Source organism: Strongylocentrotus purpuratus, unplaced genomic scaffold, assembly GCF_000002235.5.
Source record: "Strongylocentrotus purpuratus isolate Spur 01 unplaced genomic scaffold, Spur_5.0 spur5_scaffold_1, whole genome shotgun sequence".
NCBI lineage: Eukaryota > Metazoa > Echinodermata > Echinoidea > Camarodonta > Strongylocentrotidae > Strongylocentrotus > Strongylocentrotus purpuratus.
In genome coordinates, this window is record NW_022145594.1 from 44,416,047 (window position 1) to 44,431,118 (window position 15,072).

Consider the following 15,072-nt stretch of genomic DNA (forward strand, 5'->3'; position numbering starts at 1 on the left):
TCAATATTTCACATACTTGATTTTGTTCACAAGACTTGGTAAGGGTATGAATAATTTAGTTGTTAACTGTACATGTATTACTGAGCTTGAAAATGAAATTTGAGAAAAAAACATTTATTGTAATAGGCCTTGTTATGTTTTCCTGTTTATCATAGCATTCCATTTGAAGATCAGAAAATGTTTTGATATTGATGATATTGATAATAAAAGGAAAGAAAACTTATCCAGTGTTACTTGAAGCAATTCATCTTTTCTGAGACTTTTCCTCTATTTAAACATGATTGTAAATATTGTAATAATTTCAAGAAATTGTTCTTTGACAATTTTTAAACTTATCATTAACTTTGAAATGTGCACAACTTGCATATGATGTACATATTGTATTACATTATCTGGATATGATTTTCTAAAGAAAATGCAATTAATTTATTGAAATTATAAGAGACAGACACTACAAGCTTCATGTAATCATTTGCAAATCCTGAATCCCAAGACACAAAATCAATAAAAGTTAGTCAGGATGAAAAGTACATGTATATTCAGATAAAAGTATGAGTTCAAAAATTAACATTAATGTAATTGCCAGTGATAGAATCAGTTAAATCATACAAATGAACCAATTAATTTCCTATTGAGTTCATTATACAACAGGGAGAAAATAAATTTGAATTAGATTACAATGAAGGAATCAAAGTCTGTGACATAAAAATATCCAATACTATTGGTAAGCAACAATACCCCCTTCAGTCACCCCCTGCCATACCCTATACCTCACAGTAATAAAACTAATAATAACTTTACAACATTAGTATATTATCAATCATAAGCAAAATGAGCACTAATTGGGGACCTGGGGGGGGGGGGGGATAATGGGGGAACATGTTCTTCCGTGGGTTATTTTCTATCATTTTGTTTTCTTCTTCTTCTTCTTCTTTCTTCTTTCTTCTTCTTCTAAGCTTCTCTGACTCATGATCATATGATAAAAGCTCGTTAAGTTGCAAAATATATTCAGAAGTTTTACTTAAAAAAGAAGAAGATTTAAAACAAAGGAATGAGCATTAAAAAATTAATCTTTGGGGTGCAAAATAAATAATGCGCCCTAAAACAAAAACATGCTAAATTTGAAGAAGAAAAAATGACTTAGAGCAGCCAATTAATAATGCGCATACTAATATCAGGACTTTATAAATGTCTTTTTCTAGCTGAGACTTTACAGGAATATTTATCTTGGGAAGTATTTTGTATCTGCCTACGAAAATATAATCAGATTAAACTAAGGTTACTAAGAAAAAATATATAATGTCACTTTAATCCAGTCTAGATGATTTGAGATAATATCTAGGCCTAATTATTATTATTATTATTAAAAACAAGAAGAAAAACAAGAATAAGAAGAACATGAAGAAAAAGAAAAAGAAAAACAAGAACAAGAACTTACACGAAGATGAAGAAGAAGGACGAGAACAAGAAACAGAAGAAGAAGATGCAAGGCCGGGATGCAAGGAGAGAGGACGAAGAAAAAAAAGAAAGATTTTTGTTTCTAATAAAAAAAAAAACTGCCTATAACATTATAAAGGCGGCGCTCGCAAATGAATATTCAGACAATCACACCTAACTGCAAAGTATGATGCTGTGATATTTTGTATGATGTATAAAGAGAAACAATATTGAAATCATCCCTGATAATTTAATCACAATTTAAGGGATATACCAATGTCTAAAAAAATGGTATATTTCGCTTTGAGATTTTCTTTTGGAGGTGCCCTTTTTTGTTGATGCGACCCCCCCCCCCCCCCAATTTGGAAGGTGCTCCGCCATCTCTGCATTAATTCCTCATATTAAATCTGAATGTTTCAAGCTTTATAAGCCTTTCAAAAGTGTTGGGAATAATTATGATGCGCTGAGCATTCATCATGTATAAATGTACACCTTGATAGAAATGATCTACTCATACAACTGCCAAAAGAGGGCGCACTGGATATCAACAAAGTGATTGAAGCAGAACAGACATTTTGTGGAAGAACGAAGAAAAGTAGAAAAACTGGCTTCTGAAGGTAATTTCTAAAAAATCCAATTGAATTAATGGCTTAGAATTATGGGCTAATTATACATCTATTGTAATAGTGTTTATTAAAAAAAATGAGGCCTGTCATTGATCAGTCTTGCGTTTTTCAAGAATGCCCGTCCTCTCAGCCGGACAACAGAGGCTAGCCTAGCCATGGCTGCAGGGCTGGGTTTTCATGGGCAACCAGGCGGCGTCCGTGGAACGTGTGTAGTGTTGCGTAGTTAGTGTATGCATGCATGAGGCAGTGCGAATGTTAGACCGAAAGCTTCAGTCTCTATAATCGTCGGTTGTTCCACTGAGACTACGTCTGGCTCCACTAGACCTCCGGTTATAGAGACAGAACGACTGCCTATGCCAGCCTGTGTTGAACTTATTCCGCTAGATTTTAGCCGCTAGGCCCCTCCCACAAACTTGCCACGGCCGTATTGTTATGCCCCCCAAATCCCCCAAAATGTCATTTTACCTCGTTCATTTCCAATTTTAAATTAGGCCTAGGCTATAATACATCGGTTCCACTTACTAACTTGATTGATATAATCCGTTTAATGGTCCCTTTTAAGGAAATTATCGGTCAAAATCGACATCCATGTTGAAAATCTTGCAAGCCGTGTTAAACTCTCGCTGCCGTCTTCTTCTTCTTCTTCTTGATTTGTTTTTGTTTGGCAATCAGTCACAGTTGACTATTTTTGCCACACACTATTTTATGAATTATTTATATATATACATATATGTACAATTTCATGTCATAAATGACTATTTTTAGGATTCTTTCTCCTTCCATCCTCTTTCCTTCCTCTTTTTTTCTTTTTAGACTCTATAACTTTTTTTAGAGAGAAAATTCAATAAATTAATAATTTTGGAAAGAGACGACGGCCTAGCAAGTTTTGAATAAAAAAAAACGCCTATAAACTAAAACTAAACGTACGTACTTGTGTTTACGCGCACGTGCGCGTTCAAATATCACCTCACGTATGCACATGTGTACTTCGCACTTACCCCCACCCTTTTCAAAATGCCATCTTACCAGTCTTTGAGGTATATTTCGCAGACTTTCGGTTTTAACCTAGGTCACTCCGGCATAGGTGAGGGGGTGCCAGCTAGCATGTGATGTTGGAGGTGATCACCGAATTGTTAGAAAAGTAAATGGTCAAATTAGTTACAAGTATTGTGGGCTTTATTGGTGCAAGAAAAAGGAAAAGAGAAGATAAGAAGAAAAAAAAAAAAAAAAAAAAAAAAAAAAAACTCAACAACAATTTAATTGTTTGGATACAGCCGCTTTGTTCTTAAAACGAAGCGAACTATTGCTTTTTGTTTAACTATTTCTGAAAGTTTAAGTAGTGTCATGATTTCCTGTGGATGTGATAAATCAGTTTCTACGAGTAACATAGCTCTTTCTATTATGTACTTTGGGCATTCAGTGAGAAAGTGGTTTACAGTTTCAGTACGTCCTATGCAGTTATTGCAATGGCCTGTCGAGTGTATATTCAATCTGAAGAGATCTAAGTTCAAACCTATCACTCCTATTCTTAATCTATGGAGAATACTTTCTTCAAATCTGTTCAACTTACATTCATATGGTTGATTTACTGTAGGCAGTATATGTCTAAGAGATCTATCAGAATTATTCCATCTGTCTTGCCAGAGTTTTATATACTTGCTGGTAATAATACTCTTTATTTCAGAAAAGGATAATTTATTACAAATTTCAATGTTATTTTGTAAAGCAGATTTTGCATAAAAATCTGCCATTTCATTTCCGTGTACACCACAATGGCTAGGAATCCATTCTAAGTGTATGTGTTTTCCTTGATACGATAATTTTGTACTTAATGTAATAATTTCAGTTACAAATGTAATATCTTTTTCATCCTTTATGGCGAGCAGGGCGCTTACGGAATCACAAAAAATAACAATGCCAACATACACATTAATGTTCTCTAGCCAATTAAGCGCAAGGACAATTGCAGCCAATTCGGCTCTGAAAGATGAGGTGTGATCCGCCAATCGTTTGGCTTGTTGAAAGGAGAATGCTGGTACATAAAAAGAAGCAGAACTTATTCCAAAACTTGGAACCTTTGACCCATCTGTATAGATGTGTAGTTGTATTGGCCATTTGGTACTGATCAATTCTAAACTGCGTTGACGTAAATAAGATGGGTTTTCATGTTTGTTCACTATTTCGCTTAATTCTATCGACACTTTTGGAGCATTAATTTTCCAAGGGGGGAAACTAGGTATAGTGTAAGGTTCGATAGTACAATGTTTCATTAGTTCTGTTCTGCATCCAAATGGCTTGTTATTCTTTTGGAGCTTCAAAAGTTCCATTTGCCAGCTGGGCTTAACGTTTAATATGACAGGGTGATCTCGATGCATTTCAATCTTTTGTCTGAATCTGTCCGCCAGCATCTGTCTTCTTAAGTCTAAGGGCATTTCACCTAGTTCAACTTGTAGTGAATCTAATGATGTAAGAGGAAGAGCTCCCGCACAAATTCTCAAGGCTTGATATTGAATGGAGTCAAGTGATTTCTTTATACTTTGAGCCGCACTGTCATAGGCTTCACAACCAAAATCTAATAACGATCTTATCAATGCTCTATATACCATTAGCAGGGATTTCGAGGAGCTTCCCCATGTAGTCCCAGTAAGGCACCTAAGAATGTTCAGTTTCTTTTTACATCTAAGGACTACGGCATCTATGTGCGTCTTCCATGAAAGTCTTTTGTCAAATATAAGTCCTAGGAAATGCTTCTTTGATTGGAATAAAAGTGCGTCGTTGTTTAATTTCAGTTCTGGGTATTTTGCTTTATTGTTTTTAGTAAATAACACTGGAAAGGATTTACTCTGTGAAAGGCGAAAGCCCCATTTAGTAAACCATTCACTCAATGTGTTCAGATAGCACTGTATTCTGTTTGAAATAATTTCTATGTTATTACCTGACATCCAGATGACACAGTCATCAGCATAAATAGATGTGGTGATTAATTCATCTGTTGGAATATCACTCATCATGATATTATACAATATAGGACTTAAGACACTCCCCTGGGGGAGGCTGTTGTACATTTCATATAATTTTGATTCTTCTTTACCAATCTTTACTTGGAAAGTCCGCTCTTTCAGATAGTTATAGAGAAACTCGAGCATATTACCTGTAATACCATGTACTGATAGTTTGTAAATAAGGCCTTTGATACAAAGTCTGTCATATGCCTTTTCAATATCGAGAAAGATTGCTAAAGTATATTCACCAACATTAATGCTTCTTTGGATGGCATTCTCTAAAAGTACAATGTTATCCGTGACCCCACGTTTACTACGAAAGCCAGTCATGAGGGGAGGAAGTATATTGTTCTTTTCTACATACCATTGGAGTCTATTCTTCACAATCCGTCTAGTGGTCTAGTGGAGCCAGACGTAGTCTCAGTGGAACAACCGACGATTATAGAGACTGAAGCTTTCGGTCTATGCGAATGTATGAAGTTTAATTTACAGTCGGGCATTCGAATTCCCGTCTACTGCGATTAGATTATTGCTACTTTTAAAAAGCTCTAGTATTTTAATCATCGTGATTGGTCAAAACGTGTCACACGACATGCACCTTTTTTGTGTGCATGGGATATGCATGATCGTGCCAAAAATGAAAAAGCGCAGTCAACTCAACAGTCCGAGAATAAGGATCGTCTTCATAAACAAGGATCGTCTTCGTAAACACAGACCGATGCGTCCTCAAAACTAGGTACCGTCTGCATTTTTGCAGACGTTTCATATTTTTGATCGGCGCATTGGCGATGCAAAAACCGAATTCTGCAATGATTTTCTTGATGCATTTTACATTGACATTGTACAGAGACCTTCACATTATAAGCAATAAATCCTTGGGAAGACGGACAACCCATAAAAGTAGCGGTGAACTAGGGTTATTTTCCCTTGGGGAATCCATTTTTGGCATCGCCAGCGGGCGGTTCTGTAACATGAAACCAGAGCCCTGATGAAAAAAAACGTCCTCGAAAATGCAGACAACCCTTATTTTTGAGGACGCATTTTGTCCTCGTTTATGAGGATATCCTTGTTTAAGAGGACGATCCTCATTCTCGGACCAGCGCCCCTACTGCTCAAAAGAATCATTGCACGGTCCAAGATCGATATTCAGCGCAGCGTATGTGTAGAGCAAGTAGCAAGGTCTTATCTTTTTTAAATTTCTTGAACCAACATAACTCTCCTAGATTCTATTTATTTTCATGTGTTGCTATTTTATAAAACAAATAACGCACTTGACCCTGTTGTGCGTAATATAAATGCAGTGTATGCTCGGTTTCTTCAGATGGTGCGCACTGTGAACTCGCTGCAAGAGTCTGATACACAGAGGCGGCACCAATCTAAAGAATACTCACGTGCACTGCATTTACCATTATCGCACGCTGTATATTTGTACTGACAATTTCTGAATTACGCTGTCTCTGGGACTGGGAACGATATCGTTCCTAAGAGCAATTTTGGGGATTGATTTCAATCTCAGCTTAAAATCGATTCTACCTGACTGGTTCACCAATTCGCTTTTAGGCTAGGATCAATCCCAGCATGAATAATCATGCGCGCATATAAATATTCATGTACGCGATCAATCCAAACAATAAATAGACTCAAATTTTGGTCACTGGGCATCAATCAATCGCGCGACCAATCAACATAACAATAATAGGCTAGCTACCGTTGCTTAATTTGTCAATGCAATGATGCTCTTTTCCATGTTGATTTTTTTCGTTTTAACATTAGAAGAAAACTGGTGTAGATTTTATGTGAAAATTGATTGCTGGACTAAACTCGAAGTTGATGAATTTTTCTTTGGTGAAGACTTAGACTTAGTTAAAGTTTGACTGAATTGGAAGGGGCTAGCTCGGCTGACATGCAGGGGCAGATCTAGGGGGGGAGGTTCAGTGGTTTAACCCCCCCCCCCCCTTGGGCGGCCAAGTGGGAAGAAAAAAAAAGAAAAAAAAAGAAGGGGAAAAAAACAACAGTAAAACAGCACAATTTTTGGAGAATCCTTGATCCGCCACTTGGTCAACCCCCCCCCCCCCCTTGGGAAAAAGCTAGATCTGCCCCTGACATCGGGAGGTTGATTGAAGGAGTGGTTGCATAGATTAATGTTGAGTAATCTGAAATAATGGATGGTTCTGTGTCACCTAAGAAACTTCAGACTTCAGAGTTAGTTTCATTGGTGAAACGTTGGTTAACCTACGAACGTCTGGGTCCTGTTGCCTAATTTATTTTTGTGGCGGGATTCTAAATTTGCTCCCAGTGAGTTAACACTGATTGTTGCTGTATTTGCATAGATTTAAGTAATTTTTAAGAAAATAAGACAGACTCCATCTAAAGTAAAGTACACCCCACATGCAGGTGCGAATCCAGGGAAGGGGGGGGGGGGGGGGTGTTGAGCAAAATATCGACCGGCACGATTTTTCAAATTTCAGCATACTAAATTTCAAATTTATTTCAAATTCGGGCCTCCCCCTAAGAAATCCTGGATCCGCGCCTGCCCACATGTACAAATTAAAATTGCCAGTAGGGGTAGATCTTTTCATAATATAATTATGTACTCATACATGTAGGAATAACCTTCCTTTGTAACTTAATTTGTCAATGCTAGTTTTTAGAAAAATCGATCATGATTACTTTAAAAATTGAATGATGAGCTGCAAAGTGCAAATGCTCCTCCAAAACATGCCTGATGTAATCAATTATTGCAATTTAGTTCTAGTCTCAGTGCTGGAGAACTTGACTGAAAAATAAAAATAAAGATTGAATTAACAAACTAGCAAAATGAGAAGACAGACTCCAGGACTCCAGGGCCCATTGCATGAAACTTACTATTGATGGTAACTTTGCCATTTATATTCGCAACTTCCAAGTTCCATGGAAGTTTTGATTGTATTGGCTGTTGAGTTATGTTGCCATGAAATACTTATAAGTTAATATTGATTATAATTAAGTTACTATCAATGGTAAATTTTTTGTGACGGGGGCCCTGACTTTCAAGATGAGCAGTTGTATCAAAATAATGAGTATTTGGAAACCATTACCTAAATTTGCATCACCTATAGTGGCTGTATGCGGATATAATTCACTTTTGTTTGTCCATGTCATGATCATGAAAGAATTCTCTTCCATTATATTTTCATTTCTGGGATAGAATTCAACAGCAGAAGGTGATTGCGGTCGCTTCAACCTCATTTGGTTTGATGTCATGTAATGCAACACACCAGAATCCTCCACCTTTTGTGTTCTAAGAATTAATATTTTTGTTTCTTTTCTATTATTATTTTTTCTTCACTTTCAGGATAGAAATCATGGTTGCTTTGCTGTCATTTGGCTTGATGTGATGTAACAAAAAACACCATCTTGCAAGGAAGAACTGATGGGAGAAGAAAGAGGGGCAGGCCAACTAGAACATACATGTAGATTGATAACATAAGCAGTGGATGGAAACGTTATTTTAGCAGCTAACTAGAACAGCTGAAGACAGGAAGTTTTGGAGAACCTGTGTCTCAAGGTCAATTTCATCATCGCCCCAACGACCTCCAAGCTATGGGACATAGATGTCATCTAACATAACCCCCACCATCTGGTCTTCTGTTTTTCAGGTAAAGCTCTTTGATTCATGAGATGTTTAGTGGCATGCCCTGTTTCTCAATATGCACAATGACTAAACGAGGATGAGAATGTATAGAGGGCATACTGACCCATAGCATATAGGATTAAGATTGAGCAAAATTCGATTAAAAATAGGGAAGTTATGAATTTTAGAAGATGCAATCAATCAAGCACAAATTGGCAACATTGTGAGGTCCCCACTTCCCTCCCATTTTCACTGTACTATATCAAAATTAGAAAAGTATGAAATCCATAATGTCAATGAATCAGAAAATGAAGGTTTATGAAATTTTCTGTACAGAGCAACTTGGAGAGGACCTCACAAGATTTGTCACAGTGTTGCCAATTTGTGTTTCACTGCTTACAAATTTAGAAATTTCATAACCCTCCTATTTTTAACTCAGATATTGCTCAAACTTTTATAATGTGTTTCACATAATGTTCTGCTTGTATTAAAACCATCTTAATATCAGGGCAGACTTGCCCTTTAATACATTCCAGGGGGGTGTTTCACAAAGATTCTTAGTCAACTTATTTCTAAGTTGGACTTAACAATTATGGAAAGCTGTAAGCTTCTTTGAAAATATTTCGTAAAAGTTATCTTAAAGGGCATAAAATGTTGATTCAAATCATTCATATTTTCTATTACCAAGGAGGTTACATGAAAAGTCTAAAAGTATTGAATTTTTGCTTTTGAATATATTTCATACAGTGTATAAAGGCTACAAATGGCTCTCCAGAATTTTTAAGTCCAACTTAGAGTTAAGTTCTACTTAGTATCTTTGTGAAACACCCCCCTGATATCTTTTTCTAGCAGACGAAGCATTTGAGTAAACATGTTTACCGTCAACTAGATCCTTCGCCCCTGATATGTTTTTAAAACATTTTCCCTACTTGTTGTGAATTTAAAAAAACATAATATGAACTTTTGAATGATCTTTCCCCATTTCTCGCTCCTGTGAATGTCATCTGTTTGTTGTGAACTTTTGATTCCTAGGAAGTTTATCTTTTTCATATCACCTTTCAGATGCTGTCATAGGATCTTTGATGAAGCTGTATCGGACCTATTTGGAAACCCTGCCTGTGGATTTTTGGCGTGCACACAGTATCTGCTTCATCTACTGAATACTGTATTAGCAGTTATTTTTGAGGGAATTTTATTTTCAGGAATCACTCATTGATTGCGATGTTAACAACATGCAAGAATAATTATTTCCAGCGAGTAATGTCCCATGTATAATTCACTAAAGTAATCACCATCGCATGTCGCAAATGGTGACTATACATTATAACACGAGCTATCACTGGGTCAGGTGGCGCAGTTTGACATCACACTGATCGTAATGAGGCACTTTATTAGATTATTTCATTTATTTCTCCCGAAATAATTCTTATATTGTGATACTTGGTAATGAGTTCATGGGCCATGGAAATAGAATGATAATTATTGAAAAGTATATAATTGGTAGTGGTTGTGCCCTTACATGAATATATCAACTCACGAACCTGCCCAGTGATCCCCTCACCAAATACCAGTTCTTAGGATTTGAATCCTTGAATGTTTCATTGGAAGGTCTGTGATTGATCATGGCTTCAAATGAGGCTGTGTACTCTGATCTATCCCACTCGCTCCTTTCCATGTGCTCGGCCCTGCTCAGTGATATTGAAGAGGGAAGACAGCAGACTCTGTTTGAAGGATCATCACATGTGGCCCAGCATGAGGCATCACAACCACAGAACCGCAACTATCAGACCCCACTTGGTGGTATAGAGGCCTCCCACTTGGGCAGAGACAGAATGCTTGTATTGGACAACACAGACTATGATGAAGTTGGCCAAGAGAGTCCAGCTCATGATGAAGTTAGTCATTTTGGGAATCTGTTGAGCAACGAACCAGATGGTATTCAAAGTAGCTGTTTCAGCGATACATCCTCAAAGCCAACCATTCTCGGTCATAGTTCTGCTCCTAGGGCAAGTGGTGTGAATACTGTATCCGCACCTTCCTGTGATGAAGAGAAGTCTCAGACTGATGTCAAGTTCCTCTGCAGAGAGTGTGGCAAGGAGTTCAACCATCAACGGTTCTACCGAGAACACTGTCGCATCCATACAGGAGAGCGCCCTCTTGAGTGCAAATACTGCGGGAAGAGTTTCCGACGAAGCAATGCCCTGTACGTTCACGAGCGTGTTCACACAAGAGAAAAACGATACAGTTGTCGGATTTGTAAGAAAACATTTGGGAGAAGAGACACCTTGAAGACCCATATCCGCACCCACACGGGTGAGACACCCTATAAGTGTTCCTTCTGTGACCGCAGGTTCAACCAGAGGAACGGTCGTATCCTGCATGAGAAAGTCCACAAAAACGACGAAACGTTCACATGCGATGAGTGTGGAATGAAATTCAGGCAGAAGTTTGGGTTGCAGAATCACCAAAGAGCAAGTGTGGTGAACAGGAAGTGCACAGAATGTGGTAAAGCTTGTCCTAACCTTTGTACACTCAGGGTGCATAGGCAACAAGTTCACAACAAAAAGCTGTACTCTTGTGATGAATGTGGGACTTCATTTGCTACAGAGAGAAAACTTGGAAAGCATTGTCCCTGCAGCAGTAGTAACCAGACTGTGTTTGTATGCAAGCGGTGTGCAAGGACATTTGATAACCTTCAAGATTTGGGCAGTCATGAATGCTCCAAGATCTACAGGAATTCTTTCACATGTGATGTTTGTGAGCAGAACTTCAGCAGCATTGAGGACTGGAAGACTCACCGACTTAGACATTCTAAGAAGAAGGTGTTTCAATGCAGTCACTGTGACATGGTCTTCAAGGCAAAGAGAAATCTCCTGAGGCATACACCCTTACATGCTATGTTGTGCAACGGTTCTCTCTGTCCATCGAATCTTACCGATGGTGAGACTAGTAGCACTGAAGTCGCAGAAGTCTCTGCTGCTCTCACAATTGCAGATTTAGTGAACAGAAATAATAACGTGCATGGGCAGACAGAACTTTATTCTAATAATGGGACATTGACTAATGAGGAGCAACAGCACACTTCATGGACTACTTCATGTGACATTAATATTAGTAATGACCAAAGTCTCCAATCATCCTCAAAAGCACCTGTAATTCCTTTGCATCCTCATCCTGGATCGTTGTCTAACCAAAGTCCTGCATTTGACCTTCACTTACAGAATAGATCTTCCGCTGTAGTGAATACCAACGTAAGAGAAAATGTGGAAGAGAAAGCATTTGTGTGCTCAGATTGTGGCAAGTCTTTTGGGAAAAGACGGAGCTACACGGCACATCAGAGGACACACAGGTCAGAACGTCCGCACAAGTGCGAGTTCTGCGGGATGGGATTCAAGCAGGCCTTGACGCTGACTCACCATGTTCGAAAACACACGGGTGAAAAACCCTTCATTTGTGAAGTCTGTAATAAATGTTTCATTCGGAGTGATGGACTTAGAAATCACATGTTGATTCACACTGGTTCCAAACCATACAAATGTATGTTCTGCGAGGAGTGGTTCGATCAGAGGAGCAGTCGCGCTGTGCATGAGAAAGCACACAGTGAAAATGGCGTCACTTTGTGCGAGTCGGGCAAAGACCTTGAAGAAAATTGTAGTTCTTTCACACAGTCACATCTAGATGTGTGTCTGCAGTCATTAGACAGAGAAACAGGAGAGAAAGCCCCAACTCAGGCTCAAATATTTGTGTGTTTGGAATGTGGAAAGGTGTTCAAGAAGAGACACAGCTACACAGCACATCTGAGGACTCACAACCCAAAACGCCCTCACAAGTGCAAGTTCTGTGAGAAGTCATTCAGGCAGTCTACAGCCCTTAGACACCATGTCCGAAAGCACACTGGAGAAAAGCCATTTGCCTGTCTGATTTGCAAGAAAAACTTCAGTAGGAGTGACAGCCTTCGAACCCATATGTTTATCCACACTGGTACCAAACCCTACAAATGTAAGTTCTGTGACACTTGGTTCAATCAAAGGGGCAGTCGCTACTCCCATGAGACGACGCACTGTAGCAACAAGATACCCATCTGCTGTTAGTATTACGGCATCGGGAGCTGTCAAATGTCTGGTCTCCTGACTCATCAAAAGAATGCCAGGAATATAAAAAGTGTATCCACTAGTAATGATAATAATCACATTTGTATAGCCCTTTATACTACATTTCTAAGTGCTTCACATTATTATTAACTCGGCCATTGGATTCAATTGGTTATCAGCACTTGATAGTGCCCACCCTCCGCTCCCTGGGGAGTATTCCAACTATTCAAGTGCACACATGCCAATCCAACCATGTTCATGTGCGCATACTGCCGACTCTGTTAGTAATGTGGCATTGGCAGCTGTCAAAAGTCTCAACTTTAATTCATTCAGAATCTTTTCATTTGTGCACTAGTGCATTGAAGTGTATGGAAAGGGTTTATGTATTCACTTGAAGGAATGTGAGCTATAGTATATCATGACTTTCAATATCCATGGATTGTATTATCAAACATTTGAGGTCAAAGGTTATCCCAGCTTTCAAAGCTTTGCTTTCCATCTAAATTATTCTGAGTAAAATTATGATATACCCTATATTCAATTTTGTCTGACTGTCGTGTTTGTGTGTTTCAGATAGAAGAATAGCTTGGAATGAGGATGAAAGATAAGATGTGACTTAAAGGGATCCGGTAACTTTGTCTCAGATCCTGTAACAAAATCCTTGATTTAGCTCATGCTGCATTCATAATTATAAACCTTTAAGTCATTCAGGGATCCCATGACTTTTATCGAGATATATATGATTGAAAATCGAAATTTCATTTTGCGTTTTCCTAACAGTTTTCATAACTCTACTGTCCATTGGGGAAAATGAGTATGGTAAAAAAAAAAGGTCAGTCAAAGATTTTCAATTTTTGGGGCACTTCCTGGTCATTTTGAAGCGCAATTCTTTCAGGGCTTCAACATAACACCATATCACAGACACTGATAACACGCAGGGCCATGCGTCTTAGATTTAACATTGTTAAATGATGTCTTTAAGAAGATTCAAAATGAGGGTTAGAATATGAATTGATTAAGAGAGAAACAGTGTGCGACAGAGAGAGAAAGAGATAGGGATGGCCAGGTGAAAGAAAGAGAGAGAGAGAGAGAGAGAGTGAGTGAAAGAGAAGGGAGAGGGAGAGAGGGAAAAATCATTGCATGACTGGTATAAAGGCCAACATGAACAGAGCGCGAAAGACCACCGAGAGAAGAGGAAGCCTTGGAGAAAAAGAGAGAGTGCGAATTGGTGGAGGCGGGGTTAAAAGTGAACGAGGAGGCGGCTTTGAATGTACACTACATATTTTGTATCTTGTATGAGTTGTAATTAAATCGTTAAAATTGGCTATATAGTATATTTGGGACACCTTTGATTATGGGAGGGGGCCGAGCGGACCCCCACCCCCCCCCCGCCAAAAAAAAAATTGTGATCAGAAATTTAACTTTTTCTTTTTTGCTCAAGGGGGTCACCCTTCACCCCCCCCCCCCCCATTGGCTCGTGGACTCCTCATCGTCATTAGGTTAAACACCCCACCCCCTTAGCAAAATGCTAGATACGCCCCTGGTGAAAATTATCGTTTTGGGGAACTTCGATATTTGAAGAGGGCCGAATCCCATTTGATCAATCACCCATGCAGTCATTCAAATCATTCACAATATATAATAGAAGTGGCGGAGCTACAGGGGCACGTGCCCCCCCCCCCCCCCAAACCAAAAAAAAAGAAGAGAAATTAGAGAATGGGAAAAGAGAGAATCTAAAATGGAGAATGGGGAAAAGAAGGCGACTCGCTCATCTCCAACACCCCAACCTAATCAGTAGCCTCATAAATGTGCCTTTCATTTTCCGAGTTAGAACGGAGCCCCCACCCCCATAGTTTCAGGGCCGCCATTAATGGGTAAACTCGTGTTACTCCACTCTATGATATACAATACAATCACAGAAATGAAATGAAATGGTATCAACGTTAAGTGATGAACAAATAAATAACATCCGTTATCACACACCGAAATACTAGACGGAAGTATTCTGAGAGATATCTATTTTTTTACGAGTAACAATTAGACACATCCAGCCTGGCTGTAAGCTAAGAAATTAGCTTAAAAATTGTTAAAAATGAAAGATGAGGCGGCCATCAATATATGTGGTATATACAGTGGCGGATCCAGGATTTGCCGATATAGGGGGGGGGGGGGGGGGGTAGTAAGCATATTTTCTTTTTCTTTTTTTGCCCACGAAAATTTGAGAATCACGAAGACCGTTAATTTCGCTCAGTGGGGGGGGGGGGGGGGGGGTAGTGTGAGCACCAACTAAATAAATACATATA

General features: G+C 38.7%; 1 protein-coding gene across 1 annotated transcript; it reads left to right on the top strand.

Moving 5' to 3' along the window:
• Positions 1-1,954: 1,954 nt before the first annotated feature.
• Positions 1,955-13,305, top strand: LOC100887895 (zinc finger protein 91). The gene is made up of 3 exons (XM_011665264.2): positions 1,955-2,054; positions 8,400-8,703; positions 9,741-13,305. The coding sequence occupies exon 3, from the start codon at positions 10,301-10,303 to the stop codon at positions 12,767-12,769; it is 2,469 nt and encodes an 822-aa protein (XP_011663566.2). The 5' UTR covers positions 1,955-2,054; positions 8,400-8,703; positions 9,741-10,300; the 3' UTR covers positions 12,770-13,305.
• The last annotated feature ends 1,767 nt before the right edge of the window (positions 13,306-15,072 follow it).

Coding starts and splice junctions, on each gene's coding strand:
- LOC100887895 (XM_011665264.2), top strand. CDS start 10,301: ATGGCTTCAAATGAGGCTGTGTACTCTGATCTATCCCACTCGCTCCTT.